General features: G+C 51.8%; 1 protein-coding gene and 1 pseudogene across 1 annotated transcript in view; both read left to right on the top strand.

Moving 5' to 3' along the window:
• Window positions 1-31: 31 nt before the first annotated feature.
• LOC118846669 lies at window positions 32-2,083 on the top strand (annotated as a pseudogene).
• TCEANC2 (transcription elongation factor A N-terminal and central domain containing 2) overlaps window positions 127-13,881 on the top strand; it is a 28,648-nt gene continuing 14,893 nt past the window's right edge. The window contains exons 1-3 of the mRNA XM_036756187.1: window positions 127-209; window positions 4,264-4,423; window positions 8,289-8,430. Coding sequence (XP_036612082.1) covers window positions 4,322-4,423; window positions 8,289-8,430 — 244 coding nt within the window. The 5' untranslated portion in view covers window positions 127-209; window positions 4,264-4,321. The remainder of the gene's footprint in view (window positions 210-4,263; window positions 4,424-8,288; window positions 8,431-13,881) is intronic.

Here is a 13,881-nt window from a genome sequence, read left to right as displayed (position 1 = left end):
GCCGAGTTCGCCTGCCGGGGCACGCTGGGCAATGGAGTCCGCCCCGCCCCGGGCGGCCGGGGGAAGGCGGGGCCTCCGCCCCGGGCGGAACTACAGGGCCCGGCAGGAAGCGCGACCATCTTGCTTCCGGAGTTGGCGCCGGCGCCGTCTGGGGAGAGCGAGGACTCCTGGAGGCAGTGGCCGGCCCGCGCGCCAGAACCGTTTCCCCGGTGGGTCGGTCTGAGCTCGAGCAGGCCCTCGGGGCGGCCCTGACGTTCCCCAGGGAGGGGGAGGGCGGGCGGCCCTGAGAGACTGGAAGCTCCCGAATCCTGGGAGGGAGAAGGCGGGCGTGAGGAGGGTCCTCGAGGGCCCTCGGCGCTGTTGATGATAGGCCGTCGGTTCCTCAGAACCTTTGACTTCCACAGGTGATTGGTCGCCCGTTGCTAAGGTCCCTTCTCTCTCACAGGTGATTGGCTACTCCTTGGTAGTGTGATTGGCTGGCTGTTACTAGAGGTTACCCAAATTCCAGAGGTGATAGGCTGCCCGTTGCTAGTGTCCCCTGACTTCTAGAGCTGATTGGCTGCCCGTTGCTAGTGTCCCCTCACTTCCGGAGCTGATTGGCTGTCCGTTGCTTGGCTCCCAGTAGGGGTTGTGGAGGCGGCTGTTTGGCCTCTCCTGGCCGGAGGCCACCAATACTCCCAATAGTAGCTGCCAATTGCGGAGGGAACCCTCTAACAATAACAGACGCTCGTTTGGCGCTTTTAAGGTTTGCAAAGCACCTTACAAGTATTATCTCCTTTGTAGAAGCGTGTTGGGGCTGGGGTCGGGGTCAGCGCACGCTTCTCTCAGGTCTCCCTCCCAGGGAAGCAGCTGCTGATGCCAAAGCAGTAGTGCCACCCCCCACCCCGCGTTCCAATGACGCGGAGGAGTATGGGAAAACTGCAGGGCTGCGACCCACCCCAAAAGGGACTTATGTGAGAGACCTAGGCCCGTTGGATGGTCACAGGGGTCAGTGGAATGGCTGCCACTCAGAAGAGCGGATGATGAGCGTGGAGGGCTAGGCCAAAGTGGATCTGGTCAAAGCGTACCCTGAAAGCTAAGGAAAGTTACTGGAGCGAGTGAATCCCCCAAAACACCAGGGGGAGAAGAGGGGGAAAGAGACCATAACAGTGAAGAGGAGGATGAAGAGAAGTGTGCAGATCGCATTGATATGCCTGGACAGAATTTTGACTCTAAAAGAGGAATTGTGGCTGGAATCTCAGGATTCTCAAAGACATCTCTGTGATCCAAAAACAGGCGCAGTGAGAGCGCCTCTCTCTGCCAGCGCAGGACAGAAGCCTGATGAAGTTAGTTCTGCAGGAGGCCTTTTCCTTTGATACGCTGGAGATACAGTTTCAGTGGCACAAACAGTTGTTTGCTTGGGAGGCTTAGGACAAAGGGTCTGAAAAAAGACTTCACAGAACAGAAAGAAAGCGTGCTAGAGAAGTAGGAAGGTCGCAAACACCTGGATGCCTCACCTCCCCCCCCCCCCCCCCTTAGCTCAAACAGAAGATTGTGTGAAACATTCAAGATGTGGAACAATCATCAAAGGACAGGAGTGAGCTATTGTCTGTCCTAAGTATGAGGAGGATGTCAAGATCATACGACAATCATACACATATCCATGGTTCCTATTGGAAAGAAGGTACATGGGGGTAAAAGCGCTGTCACTCCTTTGTCAAGTTTTGTTACTGTACTGGAGAAGCTGGGAAGGAAATTGCTAATGCAGATGAATATATTTCGGATTATGCTGTGGGAGAAGAGCAGAGGAGCAGACCAAAAACTCAGATGGAGCTTCACCAAGAGAAACAGAAAGAGGAGAAGAAGAAGAAACATGGGAAGAGTAGTTCAGAGAGTGAGGGTGAAGAACAGAAGATACATGAAAAAGGCATTAAATGCTGAGGAGGCCCTCCTTTTCCATGTCAGGGAGATCATGCAGCTCCATGAGAGGAAGAGGCTTTATAATAACGTGTATGAAGTCCAAGAACCTACAGAAGAGGAAATGGCGGCATACAGGCTGAACTGCCAGAGGCCACATGATTCCATGGCTTCTTTCCTTGGATAGCCATGACATGACTTGTAAGGAGATTCAGGACACCAACTTGTATGTGTTCTTTTTAGTCTTGTGCTAAACAGAGATGGAGAAATCCTCATTTGTTTTTCTTACTGTCTGTCTTTAAATACATTTCAGGAGCTTTCATAAAAACAAACAACTCAATTATATAGTTTGAGCCTCACAGGAACCATGGGAGGTAGTGGCTGTTATATCTTCATTCTACAGATGTGGAAACTGAGGCTTAGAAGTGACAAGCGATCGGCAAGCATTTGTGTGCCAGGCATTGTACTAAGGTCTAAGGATACAAAGAAAGGCAAAAACATAGTCCTGACCTCAAGGAGCCCACAGTTTAATAGCTCATGTGTCACCGACTATGTGCAAACAAGACATCTTCAGGGTAAATGATCATAGCCAGTATTTACACTTAATGCTTTAAGGTTTACAAGATGTTTTACAAATATGATACCGTATGATCTAACAACCCTTTGGAGTGAGTGCTGTTATCATTCCTGTTTTACAGATGAAGAAATCAAGGTAGACACAGATTAAGTGATTTGCCCCCTTGGGTGTAACCACATAGCCAGTAAGTTTCTGAGGTCCGATTTGTACTCAGGTCTTCCTGACTCCAGGCCCATTGCTCTGTGTACTGTGAAATTGATGTGGAGAAGGCCTGTTGCAAAAAGTGGGATTTTAGTTTGGATTTGAAGGAAGCCAAGGGGGTCAGGAAACAGAGGAGGGAGAGAATTCTAAGCCTGGCAGACAGCCAGTAAAAAGACACATAGCTAAAAAGTATTTGTGGCAGGATTTGAACTCTCTTCTTCCTGATTCCAAGCCCAGTGCTTTGTCCACTATGACCGTCCTGATGGAGATGGGGTTGTTGTCCAACATCCTTTGTGATCTGGTAGTGCAAACAGAGCAGAAGAGCAATGGGTTTGAATCCATTTACTAGCTGTATGAGCTTAAGGAAGTCAGTTAAACCTCTGTGCCTTCGTCTGTAAAATGAGTATATTCTCTGCTCACCACAACCAGTGCAGTGAGGATTTAATGAGTAAGTGTAGGGACGGTCATCAGGAGGAGCTGAAAGACAGACCTCTGGCCTCCAGGAGGGGTGAATACTCTCGTTGGCATGACTAGTGTTCTCCTTGGCAGAGGCATGGACTGCTGTGTCATCCAGGTCACGTTGATGAGGCTTAAGGAAGGAGGCTTGGTTCCATCTTTGAAAGCTTTCCATGGAAGGGGAATGCTGGAGCTGGATGGATTGGCTCAGTCAGGGTAGGTCTGACTCTGCAAACCTTCCTGAAGGCAGCTCTTGTATCCCACATACTGGGCCTGCAGTCAGGACAGACTTGAGTTCAAATCTAGCCTCTGACACTTAGTAGCTGAATGACCTTGGGCAAGTCACTTAAGCTCCATTTGCCTCAATTTTCTCAATTATAAAATAGGGATAATAGCATCTACCTCCCAGGGTTATTGTGAGGGTCAGATGAGATAAAGCACTTAGCACAGTTGCTGGCACATAGTAGGCGCTTAATAAATGCATGTTTCCTTCCTTTGTGTAATAGGAATATGGTACCTGGACCTCCTAGATGGGTTAAGTGAGAATTAAGCTTTCCTCAATCTAAAGATGCTGTAGCACCCTCTTGGACCTAGAGCTTGGGAGGGTGGTGATCTCACCCGACATTCTGTGAGCATTTGAAGAGTGCCAGGTGCCTCTGCACGTCACCTCATTTGAGCCTTTGATAGGATTGTAAGGGCACTGGCCGTAGTTAGGAGATGTGGGTTCTTCTTCTTCCTTACTATCTCCTCTGGGTAAGTCTTCACCCTTTGACATTGGGCTTTGTCATCTGTTGAAAGTGGGGAATGATCCCTCTCTTCACACAGTGCTCTCATATTTATGTGATGAGGGTGCATGCACTACCTCTGTCATACAGATGAGGAAACTGAGGCTTAGACGAAGTGGGTTGTTTGTAGTTTGGCCGTAGTTACACAGCAGGGAAGTGTAAGTGCCAGGGTGCTCGTGCAAGAGTGAGGAAAGCCCCAGTTAATTCAGCCTTAAAACAGTGTAGAGATGGGGGATGATGGAGCTTAGCAGTAACGGGACTATAGGTCTTTATTGTATGCGTCCGCTCTGTTGGTGCCCTCGCTAGCAAACATCTCTCACCCGCTGCTGTACTATTACTGTTCCATAGGTTTTAGAGGACAGCCCCCTTCCTGACTGGCTGTGCTGGAGAGCCGGAGCTCCTGGAGATGGATAAGTTTGTCATTCGAAAACCTCTGCCTCACAGCAGCCCTCAGAAGAAAGATTCTGGAGAAAAGGTTTACAAGCAGGCCACGCTTGAGTCTTTGAAGGTGAGAGGTAGGAGGGAGAAAAGTTTGCCTAGGTTTTCTTTGGTGTGGCCGGGGGAGGACTCTGTAACCATGAGCCAGCCACCATGGCCCTCCTCTCTCTCCTGAGCTCTCATCGTGCTGGATGTCTTCATTAGGGTGGCCCAACACAGCAGAGCTACAATGAAACTCGTTCTGTTCCTTCCACAACCCTTCTCTCTTCCAAACTGAAGGTGCCCCCATTCCTAGAGTCAGCCGGCTTAGCCGCCTCGGTATCCTCCCGCTTCCTTTTCTCTCGGGTCCTAGATCCAGTCAGTTGCTGGGTCTTGTTGATTCTCCCTCTGTGACATCTCTTGCCTTCCTCCTCTTCTTGTCTCCTCCTGTCTGAACTGTTACAGGAGCCTCTAATGAGTCCTTCTCCTGCTAGCCTCTCTCATCTCCAAGCTGCCTAGTTTCTAGTCCTAAACACAGAATGCCCATACTTGACAATCTGCAGCGGATACAAAACACGGTTCCCAGCCTGGTGTTTACAGTCCTTGGATGGTTGGCTCCCACCGGCCTTTGGGTGGCCTTTTTAGAATGTCCCTTTTCTGTCCTCTGTGCTCCAGAAAGATTAGTGTGACCTAAGTGCCCTCTCTGTGATGTTTCTGCGTGTTGTCTCAGGGGCCAGCGCCCCTTCAGGAGGCCTTTCCTGCCTGCGCCCCTCTGCTCCACTCCCGCAGGCATTAGCAAGCCCACACCCCTCCTCCCATAGCCTCACGTTTGCTTTGCAGATTCTTTGTGTTATTTGTCTAAGGACGTGCTGTGTTCTGACCCTCCGGAGATGTCACCTCCTTGAGGGCAGGACGCTTTCACCTGTGTTTTTGTGGCCCCAGCGCAGGGCCTGACCCAGGCTCACTGCTCAGTAAGTGTTTGCTGTTGAACTGAAAGTGTTGTAAAGGCCGCAGGAATAATCTCGGGTCCGGTAAAGCAGGCTGGGCAAGACTTTTTCCTCCTGTTTTCTTGATTCAAGAACAGAGGCTCAGTCACCCACGGTCACTCCTGGTAAGGGAGGCAGTATTGGAGCCAGGGCTGCAAGCTTCCATGGGGAGGCCCGAGGAGCTCTGCCACGGACCAGCCACCTGCGTCCTGTGACCTTGTCCAGAGGATCCCTCCACTGTCTGGGTGTCAGGGAGGTCAGAAGGTCGTTAGATGCCAGGATTACACACTTCTAGATCTTGGGGTCCCACCACTTGAAACCCACAGCTTGTCTCCATTTTGTTGGGGAAGAGGATGATGTGAATAATAGAGACGTGACCAGATGTATCGTGTCGCCCTCTCCATCCCGGGCCCAGCTCATCATCCTACAGGTAGCACGTTGTTACCAGATGTCTGTGTTAATGCGCTTCAATAACAAGAGGCAGGATGGCCTGGTGAAATGTGAACTGGCCATGGAGTCAAAAAGAAGGTGGATTCAGAGTGAGGAGAAATCAGGCTTCTGGGCCTGCTTTTGGTACTGGCTGTGAGCCTCTGTCTCCCTGTTTGTAAACCAGGAGTAAGCTGTAGTATCTGTCTCCTGAGGATCAAACCAGGTGGGAGATGGAAGGCCCTTTGTAGACCTTCCTGCACGAGGGAGACCTCTGTCATCCTTTATTCCTGCCCTCCATGCCCTGGGAGAGCCTGGGTCTTCCCTGAGCAAGGCAGCACACAAGGACAACATACACCAAGTGACTTTGCGTATCTCATGCAGAATCTGTGTCATCACTGGAGAGAGGCCATGAAAAGGCAGCTCTTGGAATGATTTCTCATGGCCAGTTTTAGAGGAGTAATAGTTTGCAATGGATCAGTAACCCGATAGCACAAGTGCGTCCCATTGGCCTTTTGGCTCGTCCAGAGGCTGTTCCACCCTCCACCCTGTTAGACAGGAGGCCTGGCTAGCGGAAGGTGGGTGAGTCGTTCAGGGCTGGCATGAGGCATAGAAAATGCCACTGACTGCCACCAAGAGGAGAGAGCAGAAGTGCACAGCCAAGGTTGTGCTGCATCTGTGTTCTCATCGATGCTGATGTCAACTGTTACTGTGGAGGAACGCGGTCAGTGCATCCACATTTATCCAGTGCCAGGTGCTGCTGGACAGGGGAGTCTAGGTCACTGCTTGGGTCTATTGTAGCGGGATTCTTTGGGGGTTGGCGGGTTGGCCTCCACCCTGGAAAGTCTGTGGTTTTGTGAATCTTAGAAACTCCAGGGCTCTGTGTGAAACGTGACTTCTTACTCTCAAGTCCAGCCCACTCATTTTGCAGATGAGCCTGAGCGAGGCCTAGCATGTGGCCTAGTCAAGGTGCGCTGACCACCCAGGAAGGTCTCTGGGTCTCAGGCTTCTGTTCTAGATACTCGGATTACCTGTGATTGTAGTGATGAAAGCTCACTCCCAGGGCAATGCTTTTCCCACCATGCCTCCACTTCTCTCCACCACCCACAAGTAGTCTTGCCAGAGCCTTCCTAGTCCCTACTGCCCGATAGAGAGCAGGCATCCACCTTCCACTTCCACGGCGCATCTGGAGGTGGCACGTCGCTCGTTCTCACTGTGAGTAAGCCAGCGCAGGCAGATGAGGCTGAGTTCTGGAGAGGGAGAGAAATTTTGAGCTTGCAGACCCGCTAAGTGAGGCTTCCAGAGAGCTTTCCTTTCTCACTGTCTGCTCTGAGATTTTCTGTCGAGGAAACTGTTATCAGAGAATGAGGGTGACGATGGCACTTTTCCTGCTTTCCCAAAGGGAATAATACCCGTATAATTGGTGGCTCAGCTCATGTTACTGTTCATTGTGGGGTGAGATGGGCCCCCAGTGGGGAGGCCTTGCCGTAGGCCTGAGAAGCCTGGACAGGACTCCTGCCACCTGCTGTCAGATCACTTTCCTCTGTAACCTGGAGGGTGTCTAAGGTCCCTGCTCAGCCCTGACAATCTGTGAGTCTCCCTTAAAGACTCTGTGACCAAAGCATAGCACGTATCTTAGCCCTTCAGCTGAAACAGTGTTTTCTCTTGGGAATTATTTCATGCTCAGGATTCTCTGGGATCACAGTTCTGCCTTCTTCAGGTCTAGGGGGTGGGTGTATTCTGTAAAGTCTCCAACCCTGGCCTTATTCTTTCCTCCTCCTCAGTGGACCTAGAGGAGCAGCCCCTTCTACTTTGACTTGTGCAAGAACCATTTTTCCCTACCTGGTTTTGTCAGACTGGATATTTGCAGCGTCTTCCACAGCAGGGCCTGATGGTCCAGTGGACACCTCCCCCTCTCTGTGTCCTGCCCCCTTTTCTAGAAATCACCATTTCACATTGTTTTTACATACATACGTTCCATATTGATACTTTTTGAGGAAGGTCTTGCCATCTGTCCTGATTTGTGTCCTGTTCTGGGGGCAGGTTGGAGCCCCTTCCTCGGGTGCCCTTAGATTCCGTTAGGCCTCCTCAGGGCTGTCTGCCATCTTCTCGGCAAGATCTCCACTCTCACCCCAAGATGGGCCATACTTGGGTCTTGTTGGGTAGATGTAGCTCTTATCCTGGCAGTAGATGGCTCTTTGGGGCTGCTCTGCCTCCTTCCTCAAGGTCTCCATAGTTGTGGGGCCTCTTGAGTGGCATCTTGAGTTGGCATGCTCTGGTAACTGTTCTCCTTCCCCTCCCCTGACTCCCTGGTGCTCACTGCTCAGTGCCCCGGGGTTGTGGATCCACCCTCTTCCTGACATGTAGGGACCAGGACCTGCTCATAAGTCGTTACCATCATTCAGGGTCATCTCACATGCCATGCTTTAGGTCAGGTCAGAACCACTAATTCACGTGTCAGGAGGAGCCCCCTCAGTGCAGGTGAAGGCACACATCTTCCTAATGAAAATGTTCCATTTTCCAAATGACTTTTCTCTTTCCCAGAGAGTGGTGGTTGTCGAAGACATCAAAAGATGGAAAGCAGTGTTGGAGCTTCCAGGGCAACCCCAAGAAAATTTAGTTGAAGCTTTACGGGAGTTAAAGAAGAAACTACCCTCAAAAGACGTGTTAAGGTCAACCAAGATAGGTAGGTGCATTTGACTGCTGCCCGCCTCTCTGTGAGTCCGTCCAGCCTCCTCTGTCTGGGTCCTAACAACCAGCAGCTGAAAGGGGTGGCCCCCAACGTTTGATGTGGTGACACAAAAGGGTCGCTAGCTGCATTGGCGAACTGACCCATTTGCTGGCCATTTAGATGGTAAGCAGAAGAACAAAACTGACTCTGTTATTTCTGTATGGTGTCCAGAATGTCACTGATGTGAAAGGGAGGGTCAACACATGGGTGGGGGTCTGGTGTGGCCAGCGCTCACACCCCGTCTGCAAAGCCATCAGTCAAGTAAAAACTCTTGATCCTGGCATACTAGGCCCTCCCCAATCCCATTCCCATCCCCCGTTCCAGCCTCATGTCAGACTTCCCTGTGGTTTACATTCCAGCCAAACGGAACAGCTTTCTCTGGCCCTCCTGGGGCCTTGGGTCCCCTTTCCCCAAGCCTGGAGTGGCTTCCTCACTTCCCCGGCAGCTCTTTGAATGTGCCTTCCTTCATTTGTGGCCTCGCCAGGGGCCTTCTCTTTCCAAAAGCCTTCCCTGCCCATCCCCACTGCTCCCCCTGCGTGAGCCAGCAGAGACCTCCCATTCCCCCGCCCCTCTCCTTTGCCTGGCTCTCTCCCCTTGTACTGCCTGTTATCTTGCTGGAAGCTCCTTGAGAACACGGTTTGGGTTACGCCTTTCTTTAGGATCATATAATCATAGAATTTAGAGGCACGCCCATTTCTCTGGGCCTTGATTTCCCCCTCTGTAAAATGAGGAGGCATTAAACTAGATGGTCCCCGGTGGCCCTCCTGGCTCCACATCTTAAGATGCTGCCGGTACCTCCCCATTGCCAGCACCTCCCAGCCGAGATGTTTATTTTCTGACCTTCTACCCTGGGGTCTGGCTCACAATAAGGTACTTGGGGATATGTGTTTATTGTTACTTGACTCATGGATTGATTGAAACTGCTTGGCCTCTTCTGGCCCTCTTGCTTGAGAACATCCAGTCAAGGTGCTGTGGCTGCCCACCCCACATGGGCCCTGCACAGAGGTTAAGGAATCGCTCCTCTTTAGTAGAAACCGAAGCTGAGAAATGTGGGTTCTGAAAACACCCAAGACCTTGGCTCACAGGTGGGCCAGAGGGAGACTGACCTCTGCAGCTGTCCTGGATTATGGCCACTAGGGGGCAGTCAGCCTCCATAGGTGAAGGCAAAGGGTGGCTTGGCCCAGGAGAGGGGGTGCCCCCGGGATTCATGTCGGGGTGTACAGACCTGTATTGAGTGAAAGGGTCAGGTCTCGGAGAGGAGCAGGGCTGCCTGTTGACCACCTAAGATCATTTCTTAATCATTTGGGTTAGTTCTGGAATGTAATTTTGAATGGATCTGGGTGTGTCTGATGGTCTGGTAATTCAATTCTGAGAAAAGAAGGAGGACCCAGTGTGTAGCCTGGACTCTTGGCACTTGGAAAGCTGCCCATCTGGGCAAGGCCTTGACCCTGGCTGAGACCTTCCTGGGCCATGCTGAGGTTGGCTTGCAGCTGAATTCTTAGGGCCTGGAGGAGTTGGGGTTCTAGGTTCTGTTAACACCATTATGGGGCTGGGGACATTTGTGGGATAATTGCCTGCAGGTATTCATAGCAAGGAGCCTCCCTCCACCTCCTACCTCCCTGCCTGGCCCTGTCCTGTGGGCTCTAGGAAAGAGCAGATTCCTGGGCTTGGTCCATGAGGTGGACATGTGAACACGGCATGGTGCAAAGCAATGAGATCTTAGCTCCAGAGAGGGCTGGACAGTTCATAGCAGGATCCATCCAGCTATCGTAGGCCTTGTTGGCACCTCCCTCCTGCTTAGATCCTAACCAGGGCATCTTGGCCTCTGGTCCCTAAGCTTTCACCTTTCCTTATGTTTTTTGGGAACTTTCTGGGTCCTGGGTTCAGAAATCTATGTCCCCGTCCCTAACTGCCTTTCCTGCTGCTGGCACTGGCTTCAGCATGCTTTTTCCACCTCACCACTCCTGCAGTGCTCAGACCACACAGATTGGATTACCGGGGGTTATGTACATATCCAGAAATAAGATGTCAGTGGAAGGGGATTGGATGTGTCCCTTGCCCCAGCTTGGCCTGTTAGTAGTCTCCCCAGGCCCCTGCTCTTATGTGGTTCCCAGATAAAGACGAGGTCTCCCCAGCTGAAGAGGAACACCTCCAAGCCAAGTTTGTGAGCTTCTTTGGGTACACTGCATGGAGCTCATTTTCCTAGCCCACAATCCCTGATCTAGGCTTGGCCAATCAGAAAGCCTCTTGGTCATGTGTTAGGTTTTTGGTATTGCTGTCCATATGGCCGAGGGTAGAATTACAGAGAGGCAGGTTTCTATTAGTTTCCACCAATGGGCCTGGCTGTGTCAGGGGGTAGTGAGTGAGCTCCCTGCCCCTTTCCTGGAGGTCTTCCTCCAAGCTGGAATGACCACTTCTCTGGTGTGTCCTCTCTGGGTGTGGAGGTGGACCAGGAGCCTCTGAGGTCCCTTTGCTTCTGTCACTCTGAGGCATCCCTTTGCTAACCTCTTCCTCCATGGCCCCCTTCCCCCATCAAGGGAGGGCAGCATCCACCTAAGAAAAGTCAGGGTTAGGCATTGCCGTTTAATGGTTAGTTTCCAAAGACAGGCCTCTTCTCCATAACTGCTTGCTGTCTTCTATTTGGGTCTTTCTTTCCTCTTGTTTCTAGAGAGATTTTGTCATCTCAGGTTCACATCCCACTCCTGACAAATGCAGTCACAGGCCGGTCGCTCAGCCTGTCTGAGCTGTGAAATGGGGACAGTCCTGTCTGTCATGTCAGCCTCGAAGGGTTTGGGGGAGACTACAGGCATCCATCCAGCTCTTTGAAAATCTTACAGCAGTGCTGCCCAGATGCTGCCCCGGATCCTTCTGCCATATTGATGACTCCCAAAGCTTTAGGAAAAATCAGCCAACCAACAGTGGAATCTAGATTTCCGTCGTTAAAGTTTTCAGAGATGTTGAGAGGGGACTCCTGGGCAGGTGCGGTGACCGCGTGGCTCTGGGTGCTCTTCCTCTGTGGGGACCCCATGATATTCTCCTAGACAGTAAGCTCTTTGAAGGCAGGGCCAGCCATGCTTTCTTCTTCTTGGTGTCCCCATAGAACTGACAGCACGCTTGCTCAGCATGGAGGAGAACTTTGATAAATATTTGATGAATGCATGGGAACGGAGTCTGCCCACCCCTTTACATAAGCGGTGCCCTCATTTGTGAAATGGGCATAATACCTGCCCCCTCCCTGTCTCCCAAGATGGTGCCCTGTAAACCTCAAGGCCCTGCCCAAGATCTTTGTTGTTCTTATTTTCGTGTTTGTCTCTGTGTAATCTAGCCGCAGATCCTGCTGCTCTCTTAGAAGCTCCAAGAGTGTAAGGAGCAACGGTCACACACATTTTTATCTTCCTGAGCCCAAGCACGATGCTTTACACAACGCGGTTACTTGGGAGGCCCTGGTGTGCATTCCTTGTGAGAGGCGATCGGTCCTGGACTAGTCTGGGGTAGGAAGGAAAGGACAGAAGGGAGTTAAGATTTAGTGAGTAGGTGGTGGTGGTATTGTCCTGTTTTCAGAGGACAGATGACATCGCGGGTGACATCTTGATTTTTGCGTGAATTGGATTTAAGTGGGGCAGAGCTGCGCAAAGTCATCAGCCTCAGTTTCCGTTCCTGAGTCATCAAAGTCCAGTGGTAGGACAGTCAGGACGACTGGCAGTGGCCTGGGGTGCAGTGGGTGAACTTGGCATCTTCCACATCTGACCAAGCACCTGCTTCAGCCACCCTCATGGCCTCTCATCTGCCCATTCCTCCATGCTTGGGGTGGACTTCCCTGGCTCACCAGTGGGTTTGAGGCCTGTCAGTGACCCTGGTCTAGCCCGTCTGCGGAGCTGGTTTACCAGGGTGTGGCCGCTGCGTGTGCTCCGGCTTCTTGGAGGCACAGGTGGAAGTTGGGTGAGTCACGTGGACACCGGGTGGATGAGCAGCCCTCACCCCAGAGGTGCCCATCCTCCCTGAGCACACCATATACCCTGCCCCCTCCACGCTTAGTGACTAGGTACAGAAAAGGGGGTGAAGGAGAGGGAGGGAAACGAGGTGAGTCCAAGGCTTCAAAGCCAAGTGACTGAAGCATGATGATGCCCCTCAGAGAAATTGGGGAATAAGAGAGGAAGCATTTATTAAGGGCCTCCCCACTAGGGGGCACCATAGGCACAGAGCACCAGGCCTGGAGGCAGCAGGTTCCCATTCTGGACACTTCCTAGCTGTGTGACCTTGGGCGATTCACTTCACCCCGTCTGCCTCAGTTTCCTCATCTGTAAAATGAGCTGGAGGAGGAAATGGCAAACTAGTCCACTGTCTTTGCTGAGAAGACCCCCAATGGGGTCGCAAAGAGTCTGAGGACACGGCTGAACAGGACCACTCCCTTTTCAGGTTCAAGGACACAGAAAATGAGTTTCCCTTCCTGGGTTCTCTTGTGACTCTGCTGAATTGGGCAGGGAGACTTGTCAGGTTTGCATGACGATTGTCACTTTTTAGGGCTCCCACGTCGAGTCAGTAAGCATTTATTAAGCTCCTCCTGTGTGCCAGGCATTGTCCCATGTGCTAAGGATACAAAAAAAGGCAAAAAGAGTTGTTGCCAGCAAGGAGCTCCCAGTGCAGTGGGGGAGGCAACGTCCACGGAAATACAGATAAATACAGGGTAAGTTGGAAATAATAAGCAGAGAGAAGGCTCTAAGGTGAAGGAGAGCCAGGCAAGGCTTCTTGTAAAGCCAGAAGGTGGAGGTGAGGCGGGAAAGCATTCCAGGCATGAAGGACAGCCAGTGCAAAAGCCTGGTGACTGGAGATGCAGGGTCTTGTGAGGAATATCCGGGAGGCTGGGGTCACTGGATTCAAGAGTGTGTCGAGGGGAGCAGAGTATCAGAAGACTGTGAGACGAGGAGGGGGCCGCGTGAGGGGGTTTTGAACGCCAAGCAGAGGATTTTATGTTTGATCCTGGAGGCAGTAGGGAGCCGCTGGAAGTGGTGAAGCAGGGGGTGATGTGGTTGGGCCTGTATGTTCCTACTTGGCTCACAATGACCCTGAGGGGTAGAGACTTCCCATCTTACAAATGAGGAAACTGAGGAGATGGGCGGTGCCTGGCCTGGAGACACACAGCTGGGCAGTAGTGGGGTGAGGTTTCAGCCCCAGCTCTCTTAGCATCCCTGTGGCCTCAGCGCACAGTCAGTTCTCACATGGATCTGGGAGATTCTCTGTGGAGATTGTCCACGATCACTTCTCCCTTTGAGTTTTCATTCCTGTGATAGGCCAAAGGATGTGATAGAGTCTCACGGAATGCTGCTCCCTCCCCAGGCTGCCAGCGCCTCAGCCCGAGAACTGGTGACCCGCAGATCTGCTGGTTGTGTCCTCCAGGGGCAGACAGAG

The sequence above is a fragment of the Trichosurus vulpecula genome, chromosome 4 (assembly GCF_011100635.1).
Source record: "Trichosurus vulpecula isolate mTriVul1 chromosome 4, mTriVul1.pri, whole genome shotgun sequence".
Lineage (NCBI taxonomy): Eukaryota > Metazoa > Chordata > Mammalia > Diprotodontia > Phalangeridae > Trichosurus > Trichosurus vulpecula.
Note: the sequence above shows the minus strand (reverse complement) of the source record. Positions and strands in the feature narration are given on the sequence as shown.